The following is an 18,107-nucleotide window of genomic DNA, read 5'->3' on the forward strand; positions in this document are numbered from 1 at the left end:
TGCTGTACTGGGGGCACTGGGAGGGACTGGGACAGCTCCTGGGAGGGACTGGGACAGCTCCTGGGGGCACTGGGAGGGACTGGGACAGCTCCTGGGAGGGACTGGGACAGCTCCTGGGGGCACCGGGGCGGTACTGCACGTACTGGGCGGGGCTCTGAGGTTACTGGGGCAGCACTGGGAGGTCGGCGAGTGGCTCCTACCCATACTGGAGGGCCACTGGGAGGGACTGGGAGCACTGGGAGGGTTTCCGGCCAGGACCCTGCCGTCACTTCCGCCCGCAGTGGCACCTCCCGGCGTGACGCCACTTCCGCCCTCCCGCCGCCGGAAGGGGCGACCCCGCGGCGCGCAGGGGGCGGGGCCTCTTTGGCGAGCGGGCGGCGGCCATGGCGGAGCCGCGGGTGCGGCGCGGGGGGACCGGGGGCGCTCCGGGGCGGTCTGGGGGGTCCCGGCCGGGCTCCGGAGGGGTCTGCGGAGGGGCTGGGCACTGCGGGGGCTGCGGGGAGCCGCATGGCGGGCGGCGGGAGGAGGCGCGGAGCGCGGCCACGTGGAGGCCCCGCGGTGCGGCCTAGCCCCGGTAGGGCCCGGCCGCCGCGAGGCCTCACCCGGTGCCGCCCGCGCCGCAGGTTCTGGTGATCGACGGCCGCGGGCACCTCCTGGGCCGGCTGGCGGCGATCGTGGCCAAGCAGGTGCTGCTCGGTGAGTGCGGGACCCTTTCCCCGGGGCCACCGGGGCAATCCCCGCGGTCACCGGGCCCCCCGCGCCGTGATGAGCCCTCTCGGCTGTCGAGTTTGGCGACAATGAGAGCCGCCTCCATGCACTACCAGCTGAGCGCGGGGGGCTCCGGGGCTCGGGAACAGCGCGGGGGAACCGGGCCGGGCCCCGCGCTCGGCCTGACCCGCCCGGGCCCCGCTGTCCCCAGGCCGCCGCGTGGTCGTGGTTCGCTGCGAGGGCATCAACATCTCCGGGAACTTCTACCGCAACAAGCGTGAGTCTGCCGGGGCGTGCCGGGGTCGGGAGGGGATCCCGGGAATGGGAGGAGATCCCGGGAATGGGAGGAGATCCCGGGAATGCAAGGGGATCCCGGGAATCGGAGGGGATCCCGGGAATGGGAGGGGATCCCGGGAATGGGAGGGGATCCCGGGAATGGGAGGAGATCCCGGGAATCGGAGGGGATCCCGGGAATGGAAGGAGATCCCGGGAATGGGAGGGGATCCCGGGAATGGGAGGGGATCCCGGGAATGGAAGGAGATCCCGGGAATGGGAGGAGATCCCGGGAATCGGAGGGGATCCCGGGAATGGGAGGAGATCCCGGGAATGAGAGGGGATCCCGGGAATGGGAGGAGATCCCGGGAATTGGAGGAGATCCCGGCTTTTGGGGACGATCCCGGCGGTTTTGGGTCGCGCAGAAGTTGTGGGAAGTTTCCTGAAGGTTCTCTGTGCACCCCGGCCCCCTTTCGGGGGATTTGAGCTTTTTTCCCATTCCCCAAATCACTCTGTGCATGCCGGTGAAGTTCCCAGCCCCGTTTTGGGGGGATTTGACCCCTTTTTTTCCCACCCCGGCAATCCTCGAACCCCCGTTTTTGAGGGGTTTTCCCCCATTTCCCCCCGCAGTGAAATTCCTGGCGTTCCTGAGGAAGAGGATGAACACCAATCCCTCGCGGGGCCCCTTCCACTTCCGAGCCCCCAGCAGGATCTTCTGGCGCACGGTCCGAGGTGAGCAGGACCCCCGGGACCCCTCCCCAAAAACTCCGGGTTTTTCCTGGCTTTTTCCTGGCTTTTTTTTCCTTTTTTTTCTGATTCTTCCAAAACCAACCCCGGGCCGGGAATTGCCCCGATCCCGGTGCTCCCACCCCAAAATCAGAGATGTTAAATTTGTGCTTTAACCCCAAATTCAGAGATGTTAGATTTGCGCTTTAATCCCAAATTCAGAGATGTTAAATTTGCGGTTTCACCCCAAATCCAGGGATGCTGCCCCACAAGACCAAGCGGGGCCAGGCGGCCCTGGAGCGGCTCAAGGTGTTCGATGGGATCCCCCCGCCCTACGACAAGGTTGGACCCCCCCCAAAATCCCCCAAATTCCCCCTCCAGACCCCCCCCAAATCTTCCTCAAAATTCCCCCTCCAGAACCCCCCAAATTCCTCCTTCAGAACCTCCCAAATCCCCAAATCTTCCCCAAATTCCCCCTCCAGAACCCCCCAAATCCCCCAAATTCCTCTTCCAGACCCCCCCAAATCCCCCAGAACGAGCCCCGGTGTCTGTGATGTCACTTTTACCTACATTGTTCGACTGCTGCTGAGAAAAACCCCAAATCCTGAGACACCCGGTGCCCCGCCCTCCCCACGGCCCCGCCCCCAAAACCCCCAAAAACCCCGAAATTCCCGGATTTTCCAGAGGAAGCGGATGGTGGTGCCGGCTGCCCTCAAAATCATCCGGCTCAAACCCACGCGCAAGGTGAGCGGCGGGGAGGGGCTCCGGGGGGGTTTTGGGGGCTTTTAGGGGATCCTTTTAGGGACTCTATGGGGTTTAGGCGCTTTTGTGGCATTTTTCAGGGGTTTTATGGGATTTTAGGGGGTTTCATAGGATCTTGGTGGGGTTACAGGACTTTTAGGTGGCTTTATGGGCGTGTTTTAGGAAGTTGATGGGATTTTGGGTTTTTTTTATGGGATTTTGGTAGGGGTTACAGGATTTTTGGGGGTTTTATGAGTTTTTTAGGGGGTTTATGTTTTTTTTGGGTGGTTTTATAACGGTTTTTAAGGAGTTCATTGGATTTTAGGGGGTTTTATAGGATTTTTTTAGAGACCTTATGGGATTTTAGGGGGGGTTATGACTTTTAGGCGTTTTATGGGATTTTTTCAGGGAGGTTACAGGATTTCTGGGGGGAGTTTTTGGGATTTTAGGGGGAGTTTTTGGGATTTTAGGGGGTTTTGTGTGATTTGGGTGGGGGTTATAGGATTTGGGTGAAGCATTAGGGAGATTTGGGTGAGCTCTGTGGTATTTTGGGGGGTTTGGGGCAGTTTTATGGGATTGGGGGGGGTTTTATGGGTTTGGAGAGCGGGTTTGGGGTTCTGGGCCCCCCCCAAGCTCCCAGTGCCCCCCAGTTTGCCGTGCTGGGCCGGCTGGCGCATGAGGTGGGCTGGAAGTACCGGGACGTGACCGAGGCCCTGGAGGAGAAGAGGAAGGAGAAGGCCAAGCTCCGGTACAACAAAAAGAGGAAGATGATGGTGAGGAAAAACGGGGAAAACGCCCCAAAATCCCTCGGGATGGGGGAGGGAGGACCCCCAAATCAGGGGGAGGGTCGAAAGCCAGGCAGGGAAAACCCCAGGATTTGGGGGTGGGACTCCAAAAAACTGACAGGGATGGAAAATGGGGTGGGAAAGTCCTAAAAACCTGGAAAAAAAGTTCTAAAACAAGGAAAAAAGTCCTAAAAGCCCGGAAAAAAAGTCGTAAAACCAGGTGAAAGCCTCAAACCAGGGAGCAAGACCTGAATTCCCATTGGAATTCCCATTGGAATTCAGGGTGGGAGGAATTGGGGCCCTATCAAACCCAGGTTTTCCCATTTTTTCCGTGTTTTTTTCCTGTTTTTTTCCCTTTTCCCGATTCTCCCGTTTCTCGCCCCGTTTCCAGAGCCTGCGGCGCCGGGCCGAGCGCAACGCGGAGAAGAAGGCGGCGCCGTTCACGGCGGTGCTGCGGCAGCACGGGCTGCTGCTCTAATAAACCCAAACTGGGACGGACCGGGAGCGTCCGGCTCTTACTGGGAGCGACCGGGACGCGTTTTGGGGAGGTTTCAGAGGTTTTGGAGATTTTATTAAACCGCGGGCAGGCAGCGCCAGAGCAGCCATGGTCACTCCAGGGTCACCTGGGGGGGTCAGTGGTCACTCCAGTGCTCACTCGGGAGGGTCAGAGGTCACTCCAGTGGTCACTCAGGAGGGTCAGTGGTCACTCCAGTGGTCACTCGGGAGGGTCAGAGGTCACTCGGGAGGGTCAGTGGTCACTCCAGTGGTCACTCGGGAGGGTCAGTGGCCGCTCCGGACAGTCGCTCCCCCACCTGCGCCCGCGCCTCGTCCAGCAGCCGCGCGATGACCTCGCTCTCGGCCAGCGGCATCTCCGGGCTCTCGGTCAGTCCTGGGGGCACCTGCGGGGTCAGCACCCCCGGACAGCCCGAGGCCACCCCAAACCCTGAGGTTTCACCCCAAAACCCGGGGTTTTATCACAAAACCCAGGGTTTTACCACGAAACCAGGGGGTTTCACCCCAAACCTCATTGTTTCACCCCAAACCCCCCGCTCTCACCCCAAACCCCGCAGTTTCCCCCCAAACCCCGCGTTTTCCCCCCAAACCCCGCTGTCTCACCCCAAACCCCGCGTTTTCCCCCCAAACCCCGCTGTCTCACCCTGCAGCAGGCACTCCCGCACATGCTGTGCCTCGTAGCGCAGCCCGGTGCTGTGCGGGAAGTTGAGGGGCTCGGCCGGGGGGGGCAGCGGGAAGCGCTCGCGGCGACCCCCCCAGAGCAGCTCGGTGGGGCAGTTCATGTGGCTGGGCAGCTGTGGGGGGGCACGGGGGGTCAGGGGTGCCCCAAAAAACCCCAAAAACGAACCCTGGCTTCGAAAAACACCTTGAGTGCACAGCAGAGAAATGGCCCCCACCCCAAAAAATGCTCGGAAGCAAAAGAACTCATAACAAAAAAAAAAAAAAAAAAAAAAAAAACACAAAACCTCCACACAAACACACAAAAATTCCCCAGAATCCCCAAAAACCCTGAATAAGAAAACCCTAAAACTCAACTGCCCCCCTAAAACTCTCAAAACAACCCAACCCCCCCAAAAAACTAACAACTAAACCCCCCCGAAGAAACCCAAAAAACCTAAAATAAACTCCCCCCCCCGCAAAAAACCACAATAAAAAAAAAAAAAATCCTAAAATAAACCCCCCCAAAAAACCGGAAAAACCCTAAAACGCCCCCCCCCCAAAAAAAAGCCCCTCCCTAAAATTGGGGTTTTCCCTCTGAAGCCTCCCCAAATCTGGGATTTTCATCCCTGAGATTTTCACCTTCTTCCCCCCCCCCCCCCCCCCCCCCCCAGCCCTCCCCAGTTTTTGGGGTCACCTCGGCCCAGCCCCGCGGCCCCCCCAGGGCCGCCCCCCCCGGCAGCTCCGCGGCCATGGAGAAGGTGAGCGCGGCCAGGTTCCCCCCCGGGAACTCGAGCGTCACCGACACCGACTCGTCCACGCCTGGGGAACGGGAAAAACGGAGAAAACGGGAAAAATGGGGAGGGGGGAATGGGGAAATAATGGGGGGGAAAATGTGGGGGGGATGGGGAAATAATGGGGGAAAAGGGGAAAAAATGGGGAGATGGGGAAAGTAATGGGGGAAAAATGGGGGGAAATGGGGAAAAAGGGGCGGGGGATGGGGAAAGTGCCCCCCAGTGCCCTCCTGTCCCCTCCCACTGCCCCCAGTGCCCCCCAGTCCCCCTTCCCAGTGCCCTCCAATCCCCTTTCAGTGCTCCCAGTCCCCCCCAGTCCCCTCCCAGTGCTCCCAGTGCCCTCCAATCCCCTCCCAGTCCCCTCCCAGTGCTCCCAGTGCCCCCGGTCCGTACCGGTGGGGTGCAGCACGCCGTGGGCCCGCAGGCGGGTGGGGGGCTGGCCCCCCCCCAGCAGGGCCAGTGCCATCTGCAGCCCGTAGCCACCGAGGTCCAGCAGGGCCCCCCCACCCAGCCCCGGCTCGCGCAGCCGCGGGACCCCCCCCAGGGCGAAGCCGAGCTCCCCCCGCAGCACCAGGGGGGTCCCCAGGGCCCCCCCGGCCGCGAGCGAGCGCAGGCGGCGCCAGGCGGGGAAAAAACGGGTCCAGAACCCCTGCGGGAGAGACTGGGAGTACTGGGGGGCTCTGGGGGGACTGGGAATGGGGCTACTGGGAGAGACTGGGGCTACTGGGGGCACTGGGGGGGGATTGGAGGGCACAGGCAGCGCCAGGCCAGGAAAAAACAGGTCCAGAACCCCTGAGGGAGAGACTGGGGGCACTGGGAGTGGGGCTACTGGGGGGGACTGGGGGCACTGGGAGTACTGGGGGCACTGGGAATGGGGCTACTGGGGGGGACTGGGGGCACTGGGAGTACTGGGGGCACTGGGAATGGGGCTACTGGGGGGGACTGGGGGCACTGGGAGTACTGGGGGCACTGGGAATGGGAGTAGTGGGGGAACTGGAATGGCTGAGAATGGGGGGAAAGGGCCTGGGAGCTCTGGGAATGGGGGACTGGGAGTACTGGGAGCACTGGGAAAGGGGCACTGGGAGCACTGGGGGCACTGAGAGAACTGGGAATGGGTGACTGGGAGCATTGGGAAAGGGGCACTGGGAGCACTGGGAACGGGGCACTGGGAGCACCGGGAATGGGTGACTGGGAGCACTGGGAGCACTGGGAGCGGCCGCACCTCCATCAGGAACACGCCGCGCTCCCGCGCCGTCCCCACGAGCTGCGCGACCTCGCGGGCCCCGAGCGCCATCGGCTTCTCCATGAGCACGGCGCGGCCGCGGCGCAGGAACAGCAGCCCCGCGGGCAGGTGCGCGGGGTTCACCGCCCCCACGTACACCACGTCTGCGGGGACCCCCAAAAACGGCCTCAGGGGGCCCCAAAACACCCCCCACCCCAAAAACAAAAACGCCAAAACCCCCCAAAAACCCCATACGGCCCCGACTCCGAAAAACAAACAAAAAAACCCCAAATTCCCCCACAAAAAACCCCAAAACACCCCCGACCCCGAAAAACAAAAAAGCCAAAAGCCCCCAAAAACCCCATACGGCCCCAACCTCAAAAAACAAACAGAAAAACCAAACCCCCCAAAAACCCCGTAAAATCTCCGACCCCAAAAAACAAACAAACAAACAAAAAACCAAAACAAAAAACCCCATAAAACCCCCGACCCCAAAACCCCTCCCACACATGTACCACATCTGAGGAGGACATCCCAAAAATAGCCCAAACCCCCCCGTCCCCAAAAACCTCATCGGGGAGCACCAAGAACACCCAGAAGCCCCCCAGAAAACCCCGAAATCCTCTCGGGACACCCCAAACCCTGTAGGGTCCCCTGTGGGGTCTCACCCACGTCGGGGTCCTCGGCCAGCTCCTCATAGGATCCGTAGGCTCGGGGCACCCCGAAGTGCCGGGCGAAGGCCTGGGCGCGCCCCAAATCCCGCGCGGCCACGGCCGCCACCTGCGGGGGGCACGGCCGGGGGTCGTGGGCACCCCAAAATCCCGGGGGCACCCCAAAATCCCCCCGGGTTTAGGGGATCGGGAGGGAATCCCGATGCTTGGGACATCAGGGCAATGGGGGTTACGCGACGGTGGGGGAGGGACACACCCAGGGTTTTTGGGGACACACCCAGGATTTCTGGGGACACACCCAGGTCTTTTGGGGACACACCCAGGATTTTGGGGCTCCCACGGGTTTTGGGGGCTACCAGCGATTTTGGGGGGTCCCGGGGTTTTTGGGGGCTCCCAGGGGTATTTGGGGGCTCCCAGGGGTTTTTGGGGGCTCCCAGGAGTTTTTGGGGGGTCCCAGTGGTTTTTGGGGCTCCCAGGGATTTGGGGGCTCCCACGGGATTTTGGGGGCTCCCAGGGATTTTGGGGGGTCCCAGGGATTTGGGGGCCCCCGGGGATTTTGGGGGGTCACCGTGTGCTCCGAGGCGGGCAGGGTCTGCAGGGCCAGCACGAAGTCGTGGCTGATGGCCCCGGCCGAGCAGATGCCCCAGCGCGTGGGGCCGGGGGGCGGCCCGGGCCGGGCTTTGGGGGGCCCCGGGGCGGGACACGGCTCCGCTTCCCGGTCCCGATCCCGGTCCTGATCCGGGTCCCGATCCCGATCCATGTCCCGGTCCATGTCTCAGTCGCGATCCCAATCCCCCGACCCGGTCTCGATCCTAGTCCAGGTCCCGATCCCGATCCCGATCCCGATCCCGATCCCGGTCCCGGTCCCGTTCCCGTTCCCGTTCCCGTTCCCGTTCCCGTTCCCGTTCCCGTTCCCGGTCCCGGTCCCGGTCCCGATCCCAGCCCGGTGCTAGTTCTGGTGCCGATCCCGGTGCTGATCCCGATCCTAATCGAATTCCCGGTCCTGATCCCAGCCCAGTCCCGATCCGGATCCCGATCCCGATCCCGGTCCCAATCCCGATCCCGGTACCGGCCGTCCCGCACCTGCCGGGGCACGAACGGGGCCGCGCCCGCCCCTCCCCCAGCCGTGGGAAGCTCCCACGCCCCTCCCCCCACCCACGCGCGGGTGGGGGAGGGGCGGGGGGGGCACCCCAAAGGGGGGAGGGGGGGCAGGGGCTGCCCCGGAGACCCCGTGGGGGGGACCGGGGGGGGTTCGGGGGTCCCGGGACTGCGGGAATTTGGGGATTTGGGGGATTCCAGGATTTGGGGGATTTTGGGGGATTTGGGGATTTGAGGGATTTTGGGGGATTTTGGGGGATTTGGGGATTTTTGGGATTTCAGGGGATTTGGGGGATTGTGGGGATTTCAGGGGTCCCTGGATTTGGGGGATTTAAGGATTTGGGGGATTTTGGGGGATTTTGGGGGATTTGGGGATTTTTGGGATTTCAGGGGATTTGGGGGATTGTGGGGATTTCGGGGGTCCCTGGATTTGGGGAAATTGGGGGACTTTTTTGGGAATTTTGGGGATTTTGGGGGTCCTGGGGTCCCCTCCGCGGCGTGGCCCTTTCCCCGCACGTGCTGGGGCCCCGCCCCCTCCGCGCGACGCCGCGCTCCCATTGGTCGGTGGCCGTGGGAGGCGTGGCCTATATGCAAATGAGCGGCGGATGAACGGCTGCGTTTATTGTCGGCTGGGGGCGTGGCTTTTGGGGGCGGGGTGCGAATGGCGCTCGCTGATTCGTCGCGGGCCGGCGCGCGCCGATTGGCTGCGGGCGGGGGCGGGGTGGGACGGCACGCTGCTATTGGCTGGCGGCGAGGGCGGGGCAGAGCGGCGCGCTCCCATTGGCGCAGAGAGGCAGGGGCGGGGCCTGGAGCGATGGCGGCGGCGGCGCTGCGGTCCCGGGGCGGCGGAGCGGTGAGAGGGGGAACCAGTAACCCCAGTAACCCCTGCCAGTAACCCCAGGAACCCCAGTAACCCCTGCCAGTAACCCCAGTAACCCCAGGAACCCCTGCCAGTAACCCCAGTAACCCCAGTAACCCCAGTAACCCCTGCCAGTAACCCCAGTAACCCCAGGAACCCCTGCCAGTAACCCCAGGAACCCCAGTAACCCCAGTAACCCCTGCCAGTAACCCCAGTAACCCCAGTAACCCCTGCCAGTAACCCCAGTAACCCCAGTGCCCCCTCCCAGTAACCCCAGTGCCCCCTCCCAGTAACCCCAGTAACCCCTCCCAGTAACCCCTCCCAGTGCTCCCAGTGTCCCCTCCCAGTCCCCTCCCAGGTCCTACTGGAGCCCCTCCCAGTGCTCCCAGTTCCCGCTGGACCTTCCCAGTTCCACTCAGGCCCTACTGAGGCTCATCCCAGTGCTCCCAGTGCTCCCAGTGCCCCCCCAGTGCTCCCAGTGCCCCTTTCCCAGTGCTCCCAGTGCCCCCCAGCCGTTCCCAGTGACCCCCAACCCCTCCCAGCGACCGTCCCAGTCCTCCCAGTGCTCGTCCCGGTGCTCCCAACGCCTTCCCAGTTCCTCCCAGTGCCCCCGCAGATCCTCCCAGTGCTCCCAGTCCCTCCCAGTCGCTCCCAGTGCCCCCCAGTCGCTCGCAGTCTCTCCCAGTCCCTCCCAGTGCCGCCCAGTCGCTCCCAGTGCTCCCAGTGCCCCTCCAGATCCTCCCAGTGCCCCCGCAGATCCTCCCAGTGCTCCCAGTCGCTCCCAGTGCTCCCAGTCCCGCCGCTCTCCCGCGATGGCGGCGCTGGGGGGGGGTCAAAGTCCGGCCGGGGGGGGGCGGGGGAGGGGCAGGGCCTGGACCCCTCCCCCCATGGCCACGCCTTCCCGGCTACTGGGCAAACTGGGCTGAAATGGGGCAAACTGGGGCAAACTGGGCTGAAATGGGGCAAACTGGGGTGAAATGGGACAAACTGGGGCCAAAAGGGGATAAACCAGGGCCAGACTGGGGCAAACTGGGGTAAACTGGGGTAAACTGGGGCAAACTGGGAGTTTGTGCCCCTCCCCAGGTGCTGACGACGCTGCTGCGGCCCCGGCGCGGCTACAAGAGCACCTTCCGTGTGAGGACCCCAAAACCCCCAAAATACCCCCAAAATACCCCAAAGAAACCCAAAACCACCCCAAAAATACCCCAAATAACCCCAGATAAACCCCAATATACCCCAGAACCCCAAATAAACACCAAAACCCCAAATAAACCCAAAATAAACCCAAAAATACCCCAAATAAGCCCCGGAAAAAACCCAAGTGACCCCAAAATCTCCCCGAATGACCCCAAACCCCAAAAATCCCCCAAATAAAACCCCAAAACCCCCCTTAAATGACCCCAAAACCCCCCAAATGACCCCAAACACCCCCAAAATCCCCAAAATTCCCCCAACCCCCCCGAATAACCCCAAACCCCAAAAATCCCCTGAATGACCCCAAATCCCTTTAAATGACCCCAAATCCCCCAAATGACCCGAAAACGCCCTGAATGACCCCAAACCCCAAACGTCCCCCACATAAAACCCCAAAATCCCCCGGATGACCCCAAACCCCCCCAAATAAACCCCAAATCCCCCCGAATGACCCCAAATCCCCCCCAAATGACCCAAATCCCCCCCGAATGACCCCAAATCCCCCCTCAAATGACCCCAAACAAACCCCACAACCCCCCCCCCAGGCCTCGGAGCTGGAGCTGGAGCGCTCGGGGGCCCCCGGGACGCCCCCGGCCCCCCAGGAGCTCGTTTTTGGGAGGGTCTTCACCGACCACATGCTGACGGTGGAGTGGAGCCGCGCCGGGGGCTGGGGGCGCCCCCAGATCCGCCCCTTCCAGGAGCTGCGGCTGCACCCGGCCTCGTCCGCCCTGCACTACGCCGTGGAGGTCAGAGGCACCCTGAATCACCCTGAAATCACCCCAAAAACACCCGAAAAACACCCCAAAAATCACCCCGAAATCACCCCAAAAACACCCCAAAAATCACCCTGAAATCATCCCCAAAACACCCTGAAAACCCCCAGAAACGCCCCAAACCCGGCACTACGCCGTAGAGGTCAGAGACAACCTGAATCACCCTGAAATCACCCAAAAAACACCCCAAAAACACCCCAAAACACCCCAAACCCGGCACTACGCCGTGGAGGTCAGAGGCAGCCTGAATCACCCCAAAATCACCCGAAAAACACACAAAAACATCCCAAAAACACCCCAAACCTGGCAGTATGCCATGGAGGTCAGAGGCACCCCAAAATCACCCTGAAATCACCCCAGAATCACCCCAAAAATCACCCTGAAATCATCCCCAAAACACCCTGAAAACCCCCAGAAACGCCCCAAACCCGGCACTAACGCCGTAGAGGTCAGAGACAACCTGAATCACCCTGAAATCACCCAAAAAACACCCCAAAAACACCCCAAAACACCCCAAACCCGGCACTACGCCGTGGAGGTCAGAGACACCCCAGAATCACCCCAAAATCACGCAAAAATCACCCAGAACCACCCCAAACCTGGCTCTACGCCGTGGAGGTCAGAAACACCCCAAAATCACCCAAAAACACCCCAAAACCCCCCAGAATCACACCAAAAACAGCCTGGAAAGCCCCAGGATCACCCCAAACCCGGCGCTTTGCCATGGTGGTCAGAATAACCCAAAAACACCCAAAAACACCCCAAAACCCCGCAGAATCACCCCAAAACCACCCCAAACCCCCGGGCCCCCCCAAACCCCGGGCCCCCCCAAACCCCCGGGCCCCCCCAAACCCCGGGCCCCCCCAAACCCCGGGACCCCCCAAACCCCGGCCCCCCCTTTCCGCAGCTCTTCGAGGGGCTCAAGGCTTTTCGGGGCGACGACGACAAAATTCGGCTTTTCCGCCCCGAGCTGAACATGGAGAGGATGCAGAGATCGGCCCGCAGGGTCTGCCTGCCCGTGAGTGGGGTGTGCCCCCGGGGAGCCCCAAAACCACCCCGAAACCACCCCGAAACCACCCCGGAATAGCCCCCGAATAACCCCCAAATAATCCCCAAAATAACCCCAAACCCCACGCAGAACAACGCCAAATCCCCCCAAAACGACCCCAAAATGACCCCAAAATGACCCCAAAACTACCCCAAAACCTCCCAAAACAACCCCAACCCCCCCAAAATAACCCCCAAAATAACCACCAGAATAACTCCAACCCCCCCAAAATAACCCCAATACACCCCCAAAATAACCCCCTAAAATAACCCCCAAAATACCCCCAAAATTACCCCAACCCCCCTGAATTAACCACCAAAATAACCCCAAACCCCCCCAAAACAACCCCAAAATAAGCCCAAACCCCCAAAAAGAAAAACCCCTGAGATAACCCAAAACCCCCGCACCCCAAAATAACCCGAGAATCTCCAAAAACCTTGGAAAAAAAAAAAAAAAAAAAATTAAAATTAAAAAAAAAAAAAAAAAAAAAAAAAAAAAAATCCCAGTCCCCTCCCAGTCCCTCCCAGTCCCCTCCCAGTCCTTCCCAGTCCCTCCCAGTCCCCTCCCAGTCCCTCCCAGTCCCCTCCCAATCCCTCCCAGTCCTTCCCAGTCCCTCCCAGTCCCCTCCCAGTCCCTCCCGGTGCCAATTTTGTCCCTCCAAGCGCTGCTTTTCACCCAAAACGCGGGGGTTTCACCCAAAACGCGCGGGGGTTTTCCCTCCCAGTCCCTCCCAGTCCCTCCCAGTCCCCTCCCAGTGCTCCCAGTGCTCCCAGTGCCGCTCCCGCAGGAGTTCGACGGGCGGGAGCTGCTCGAGTGCATCCGGGCGCTGGTGCGGCTCGAGGGGCGCTGGGTGCCCCGGGACCCCCGGAGCAGCCTCTACATCCGGCCCGCGCTCATCGGCACCGAGGTGCGCGGGGGTCCGGGGGGGGATTTGGGGGAATTTTGGGGGAATTTGGGGGGTCCTGAGGGGGATTTGGGGGGATTTTTGGGGGGGTGTTGGGGCATTTGGGGATTTCGGGGAATTTGGGGGGTCCTGGGGGTGTTTGGGGGGTCCTGAGGGGGGTTTGGGGGAATTTTGGGGGAATCTGGGGGGTCCTGAGGGGGGTATGGGGGGCCCTGAGGGGGATTTTGGGTGGATTTTGAGGCGGTTTTGAGGGATTTTGGGGCAGTTTTTCAGGGGATTTTGGGGAATTTTGGGGGAGTTTGCGAGGGGGTTTTGGGGGGATTTTGGGGGGATTTTGGTGGATTTGTGGATGTAGTGAGTGGGTTTGGGTGGATTTTGGGGCGGTTTTAGGCGATTTTGGAGCGGTTTTGGGGTGGATTTTGGGGCGGTTTTGGTGGATTTTGGTGGATTTGTGGATGTAGTGAGTGGGTTTGGGTGGATTTTGGGGCGGTTTTAGGCGATTTTGTAGCGGTTTTGGGGTGGATTTTGGGGCGGTTTTGGTGGATTTTGGAGCGGTTTTGGGGTGGATTTTGGAGCAGTTTTGGGGTGGATTTTGGGGCGGTTTTAGGCGATTTTGGAGCGGTTTTGGGGTGGATTTTGGAGCGGTTTTGGGGTGGATTTTGGAGCGGTTTTGGGGTGGATTTTGGGGCGGTTTTGGGGTGGATTTTGGGGCGGTTTTGGTGGATTTGGGGGTTTTTTTTGGGGATTTTAGCATATTTTATCGGATTTTGGGGATTTTTCGGGGGGTCCCTGACCTGCCCCCCCCCCCAGCCCGCTCTGGGGGTGGCGCCCCCCGGGCGGGCGCTGCTCTTCGTGCTGCTCTGCCCGGTCGGGCCGTACTTCCCCAGCGGCTTCGGGCCCGTGCGGCTCCTGGCGGACCCGCGGCACGCGCGCGCCTGGCCCGGCGGCGCCGGACACTGCAAGCTGGGCGGGTGAGTGACCAGCGGGAGTGACCACCGGGAGTGACCGCTGCCCAGTGACCACCGGGAGTGACCAGCGGGAGTGACCGCTGAGGGGAGTGACCACTGCCCAGTGACCATTGGGAGTGACCAGTGGCAGTGACCACCGGGAGTGACCACTGCTCAGTGACCACCGGGAGTGACCAGCGGGAGTGACCGCTGAGGGGAGTGACCACTGCCCAGTGACCATTGGGAGTGACCAGTGGGAGTGACCGCCGGGAGTGACCGCTGCCCAGTGACCATCAGGGAGTGACCACTGAGGGGAGTGACCACTGCCCAGTGACCATTGGGAGTGACCACCGGGAGTGACCACCGGGAGTGACCGCTGAGGAGAGTGACCACTGCTCAGTGACCATTGGGAGTGACCAGTGGGAGTGACCACCGGGAGTGACCAGCGGGAGTGACCACTGCAGGGGGGACTGACCACTGCAGAGTGACCACTGGGGGATTTGGGGGGGATTTGGGGTGTTTTTTGGGGGCTTGGGGTATTTTTGGGGGGACTTGGGGTTTTTTTGAGAGGGCGGTTGGTTTTTTCTTAGGGGGATTTTGGGATTTTTCCGGGGGGGCTCTGGGGGATTTTCCGGGGGGGCTTTGGGGGATTTTCCGGGGGGGCTCTGGGGGATTTTCCGGGGGGCTCTGGGGGATTTTCGGGGGTCCCCCAAGCGGCGCGCCCCCCCCAGGAATTACGGGCCGTGCCTGGAGCTGCAGGAGGCGGCGCGGGCCCGCGGGTGCCACCAGGTGCTGTGGCTGCACGGCCCCGAGCGGCACCTGACCGAGGTGGGCACCATGAACCTCTTCGTCTTCTGGGAGCGCCCGGACGGGGGTACTTGGGGGAATTTCGGGGGTCCGGGGGGGTCCTCGGGGGGATTTGGGAGGGACTGGGGGGTCCCGGGGGGGTTTGGGGGGGGTCCCAGGGGGATTTGAGGGGAATTTGGGGCATCCTGGGGGGTTTTGGGAGGGATTGGGGGGATCGCCGGGGGATTCTGGGAGGTCCCAGAGGGGTTTTGGGAGGGATTGGGAGGGGTTTGGGGGTCCTGGGGGAATTTGGGATGGATTGGGGGGTCCTGGGCGGAGTTTTGGGAGGGTCCTGGCAGTCCTGGGGGGATTTGGGGGGATCCCAGTGGGTGGTTGAGGGGGGGGTCCTGGGGGGATTTGGGGGGATCCCAGGGGGGTTTGGGGGGTCCTGGCAGTCCTGGGGGGATTTGGGGGGATCCCAGGGGGGGTTTGGGGTGTCCTGGGGGGGGTGGGGGTTGGGAGGTCCCTGAGGGTCCTGGGTGGGGGTAAAGGGGAATTTTAGGGAATTTCAGGGGTCGTGGGGGGCGGTTCTGGAATGGTCTGGGGGTCCCGGGGGGGGGAGGGGGGGGTCAGGGGGTGACCGAGCCCCCCCGCCCCCCCCCCCCGTTTGCCCCCCAGGGCTGGAGCTGGTGACCCCCCCCCTGGACGGGCTGATCCTGCCCGGGGTGACCCGGCAGAGCCTCCTGGAGCTGGCCCGGCAGTGGGTGCGGGGCCGGGGGCTCGGGGGGCTCGGGGGGCTCCAGACAGGACCTGGGGAGGGCTCCGGGGGGTTGGGGGAGATGGGGGGGGGGTCGGGAGGTGTTAGGGAGGATTTGGGGGGGATTTGGGGGGGAATTTGGCGGGCCCGGAGCAGATTTGGGGGAGATTTGGCGGGTCAGGCAGTGTTTGGGAGGATTTGGGGAGGGATTCAGGACATTTTGGGGGGTCTGGGGAGGATTTGGGGGATTTTTGGGGGAGATTTGGGGGGTCAGGGAAGTGTTAGGAAGGATTTGGGGGGGGATTTTTGGGATTCTTGACGGGCCCGGAGCAGATTTCGGGAGGATTTGGGGAGGATTTTTTGTATTTTTGGCAGGTCTGGAGCAGATTTCAGGAGGATTTGGGAGGGATTTGGGGGATTTTTGGGGGTCAGGCAGTGTTAGGTAGGATTTGGGGGGGGGGGGGATTTGGGGGATTTTTGGCGAGCCCGGAGCAGATTTGGGGAGGATTTTGGGGGATTTTCGGGATTTTTGGCAGGTCTGGAGCAGATTTCGGGAGGATCTGGGGAGGATTTTTTGTATTTTTGGCGGGCCCGGAGCAGATTTGGGGAGGATTTTGGGGGATTTTCGGGATTTTTGGCAGGTCTGGAGCAGATTTCGGGAGGATCTGGGGAGGATTTTTTGTATTTTTGGCGGGCCTGGAGCAGATTTCGGGAGGATTTTGGGGGATTTTTTGTATTTTTGGTGGGCCCGGAGCAGATTTGGGGAGGATTTCGGGGGATTTTTGGGATTTTTGGCGGGCCCGGAGCAGATTTGGGGAGGATTTCGGGGGATTTTTGGGATTTTTGGCGGGCCCGGAGCAGATTTGGGGAGGATTTCGGGGGATTTTTGGGATTTTTGGTGGGCCCGGAGCAGATTTGGGGAGGATTTCGGGGGATTTTTTGTATTTTTGGCGGGCCCAGAGCGGATTTCGGGGGATTTTTGGGATTTTTGGCGGGCCCGGAGCAGATTTCGGGAGGATTCCGGGCGCTTTCGGGATCGCTGCGCCCCGGGGGCGCGGCGGGGACGGGTGGGGGGCTCACCGGGACCCCCCCCGACCCCCCCAAATGTGCCCCCCAGGGTGAGTTCGAGGTGCGCGAGGCCCCCCTGCCCATGGGCAGCGTTTTGGGGGCGCTGCGGGGGGGGCGGCTCCGGGAGATGTTCGGGGCCGGCACCGCCTGCGTCGTCTGCCCCGTGGGGGAGATCCTGTACCAGGACAAGGTTCGGGGGGCCGGGGGGGCCGGGGGGGCTGGGGGGGGGTCCTCGGGGTCCGGGGGGGTTCGGGGGGTTACGGGGCCTGGGGGTTCGAGGGGAATTTTGGGGGTTCGAGAGGAATTTTGGGGGTCCTGGAGGGTTTTTGGGGAGGTTGTGGGGATTTGTGGGGTCCGGGGGGGGTCCTAGGGGTCTGGGGGGGTTCTGGGGGTCCGGGGGGGTCCTGGGGGTTCGGGGGGTTACAGGGCCTGGGGGTTCGGGGGGAATTTTGGGGGTCCTGGAGGGTTTTTGGGGAGGTTGTGGGCTCTTGTAGGGGTTTGTGGGGTCCCGGGGGATTGGATGGAATTTGGGGGGGGGTTGGGGGTCCCGGGGGGCGTTTTGGGGTCCCGGTGACCCCCCCACCCCCCCCCCCCCAAAGCTGCACGCGGTGCCCACCATGGAGAACGGCCCCGAGGTGGCCGGGAGGTTCCTGCGGGAGCTCAGCGACATCCAGGTGAGATTTGGGGGAAATTTGGGGGAATTTGGGGAAAACTGGGAAATCTGGGGGGAAATTTGGGGGGAAAATTGGGGGAAAATTGGAGAAAATCTGGGGGAAAATTGGGGTGAAATTTGGGGGAAAATTGGGGGGGAAATTGGGGGGGAAATTGGGGGAAAATTGGGGGAAATTTGGGGGGAAATTGGGGAAAAATGGGAAAGGGAAAACGGGGGGTCCTGGGGTGTGACCCCCTCCCCCTTTTTGTCCCCCCCCAGTACGGCCGCGTCCCCAGCCCGTGGGCCCAGCCCGTGTGACCCCCCCCCAAAAAAAGAACCAGCACCGGACACTCCGGGGGGGTCACGGGACCCCCCAAAAATGCACCAAAAATGGGGGAGGGGCCCGGACTTCCCCTCCCCCACCCTCAAATCCCTCTCTGGGGGGTCCCAAATCCCCTCCCCCCCCAAAAAAAAACCACTCCAGACCCTTTTTGGGAGGGGGGGTCCCCAAATCCCCCCCAGCCCCTCCCCAGCTCAGCCCCTCCCCCCCCGTGCAATACTCTGAGCTGACCCCTCCCCTCCCCCACCCCGGTTTTGGGGTCCCTCCTCCCCAATTTGGGGGGTCCCGCCCCTCCCCCTCCCCCCCAGTGCCTTGGGACCCCCCTCCCCCCCCCAGTGCTTGCAGAGCCTTAAACGACCCCTCCCCCCACAGCCGGGACCCCTCCCCCACCAAAGGTCAGCGGGGGTCGTTAATAATAAACAGCGATTAATGATGGATTGGTTAATTAATTAAATTAATTAGTTGGGGGGCATTAATGGGGGACAGGGCTGTTGGGCGGGGGGGGCGGAGGGGGAGGGACGTGGACACAAATGTCCCCAAAATCCCCAAAATCCCAAATATCCCCCAAAATATCCCCAGATATCCCAAATA

General features: G+C 62.0%; 3 protein-coding genes and 2 non-coding genes across 8 annotated transcripts; 4 read left to right on the forward strand and 1 right to left on the reverse strand.

Moving 5' to 3' along the window:
* The first annotated feature begins 303 nt into the window (after window positions 1-303).
* RPL13A (ribosomal protein L13a) lies at window positions 304-3,731 on the forward strand. The gene is made up of 8 exons (XM_053968378.1): window positions 304-398; window positions 624-696; window positions 920-985; window positions 1,612-1,713; window positions 1,964-2,049; window positions 2,392-2,451; window positions 3,099-3,221; window positions 3,625-3,731. Exons 1-8 carry the CDS (start codon window positions 384-386, stop codon window positions 3,709-3,711), a joined length of 612 nt encoding a protein of 203 aa, XP_053824353.1. The 5' UTR covers window positions 304-383; the 3' UTR covers window positions 3,712-3,731.
* Window positions 756-834, forward strand: LOC128802205 (small nucleolar RNA Z195/SNORD33/SNORD32 family). The gene has a single exon (XR_008435356.1). It is a non-coding gene; the product is annotated as a small nucleolar RNA Z195/SNORD33/SNORD32 family (small nucleolar RNA).
* LOC128802206 (small nucleolar RNA SNORD34) lies at window positions 2,251-2,322 on the forward strand. Its single transcript, XR_008435357.1, has one exon. It is a non-coding gene; the product is annotated as a small nucleolar RNA SNORD34 (small nucleolar RNA).
* A 57-nt stretch (window positions 3,732-3,788) lies between the features above and the next one.
* Window positions 3,789-8,953, reverse strand: DHDH (dihydrodiol dehydrogenase). 3 transcript variants are annotated; one of them, XM_053968377.1, is made up of 9 exons: window positions 7,659-8,953; window positions 7,088-7,199; window positions 6,420-6,583; window positions 5,591-5,846; window positions 5,101-5,225; window positions 4,390-4,540; window positions 4,012-4,122; window positions 3,902-3,947; window positions 3,835-3,868 (listed from the first exon to the last, which is right to left on the reverse strand). In XM_053968377.1, exons 1-8 carry the CDS (start codon window positions 7,860-7,862, stop codon window positions 3,937-3,939), a joined length of 1,134 nt encoding a protein of 377 aa, XP_053824352.1. In that variant the 5' UTR covers window positions 7,863-8,953; the 3' UTR covers window positions 3,835-3,868; window positions 3,902-3,936. The 3 variants fall into 3 exon arrangements, with proteins under 3 accessions (XP_053824350.1, XP_053824349.1, XP_053824352.1); XM_053968375.1 differs by having other exon boundaries at window positions 3,789-3,947; XM_053968374.1 differs by having other exon boundaries at window positions 3,789-4,122.
* A 49-nt stretch (window positions 8,954-9,002) lies between these two features.
* On the forward strand, window positions 9,003-17,951 carry BCAT2 (branched chain amino acid transaminase 2). 2 transcript variants are annotated; one of them, XM_053968373.1, is made up of 11 exons: window positions 9,003-9,041; window positions 10,131-10,181; window positions 10,787-10,987; window positions 11,922-12,032; window positions 12,850-12,969; window positions 13,777-13,937; window positions 14,645-14,787; window positions 15,378-15,463; window positions 16,574-16,714; window positions 17,124-17,198; window positions 17,456-17,577. In XM_053968373.1, the coding sequence occupies exons 1-11, from the start codon at window positions 9,003-9,005 to the stop codon at window positions 17,492-17,494; spliced, it is 1,167 nt and encodes a 388-aa protein (XP_053824348.1). In that variant the 3' UTR covers window positions 17,495-17,577. The 2 variants fall into 2 exon arrangements, with proteins under 2 accessions (XP_053824348.1, XP_053824347.1); XM_053968372.1 differs by lacking the exons at window positions 9,003-9,041; window positions 10,131-10,181 and having other exon boundaries at window positions 10,877-10,987; window positions 15,378-15,459; window positions 17,456-17,951.
* Window positions 17,952-18,107: the final 156 nt, after the last annotated feature.

Source organism: Vidua chalybeata, chromosome 34 (assembly GCF_026979565.1).
Source record: "Vidua chalybeata isolate OUT-0048 chromosome 34, bVidCha1 merged haplotype, whole genome shotgun sequence".
NCBI lineage: Eukaryota > Metazoa > Chordata > Aves > Passeriformes > Viduidae > Vidua > Vidua chalybeata.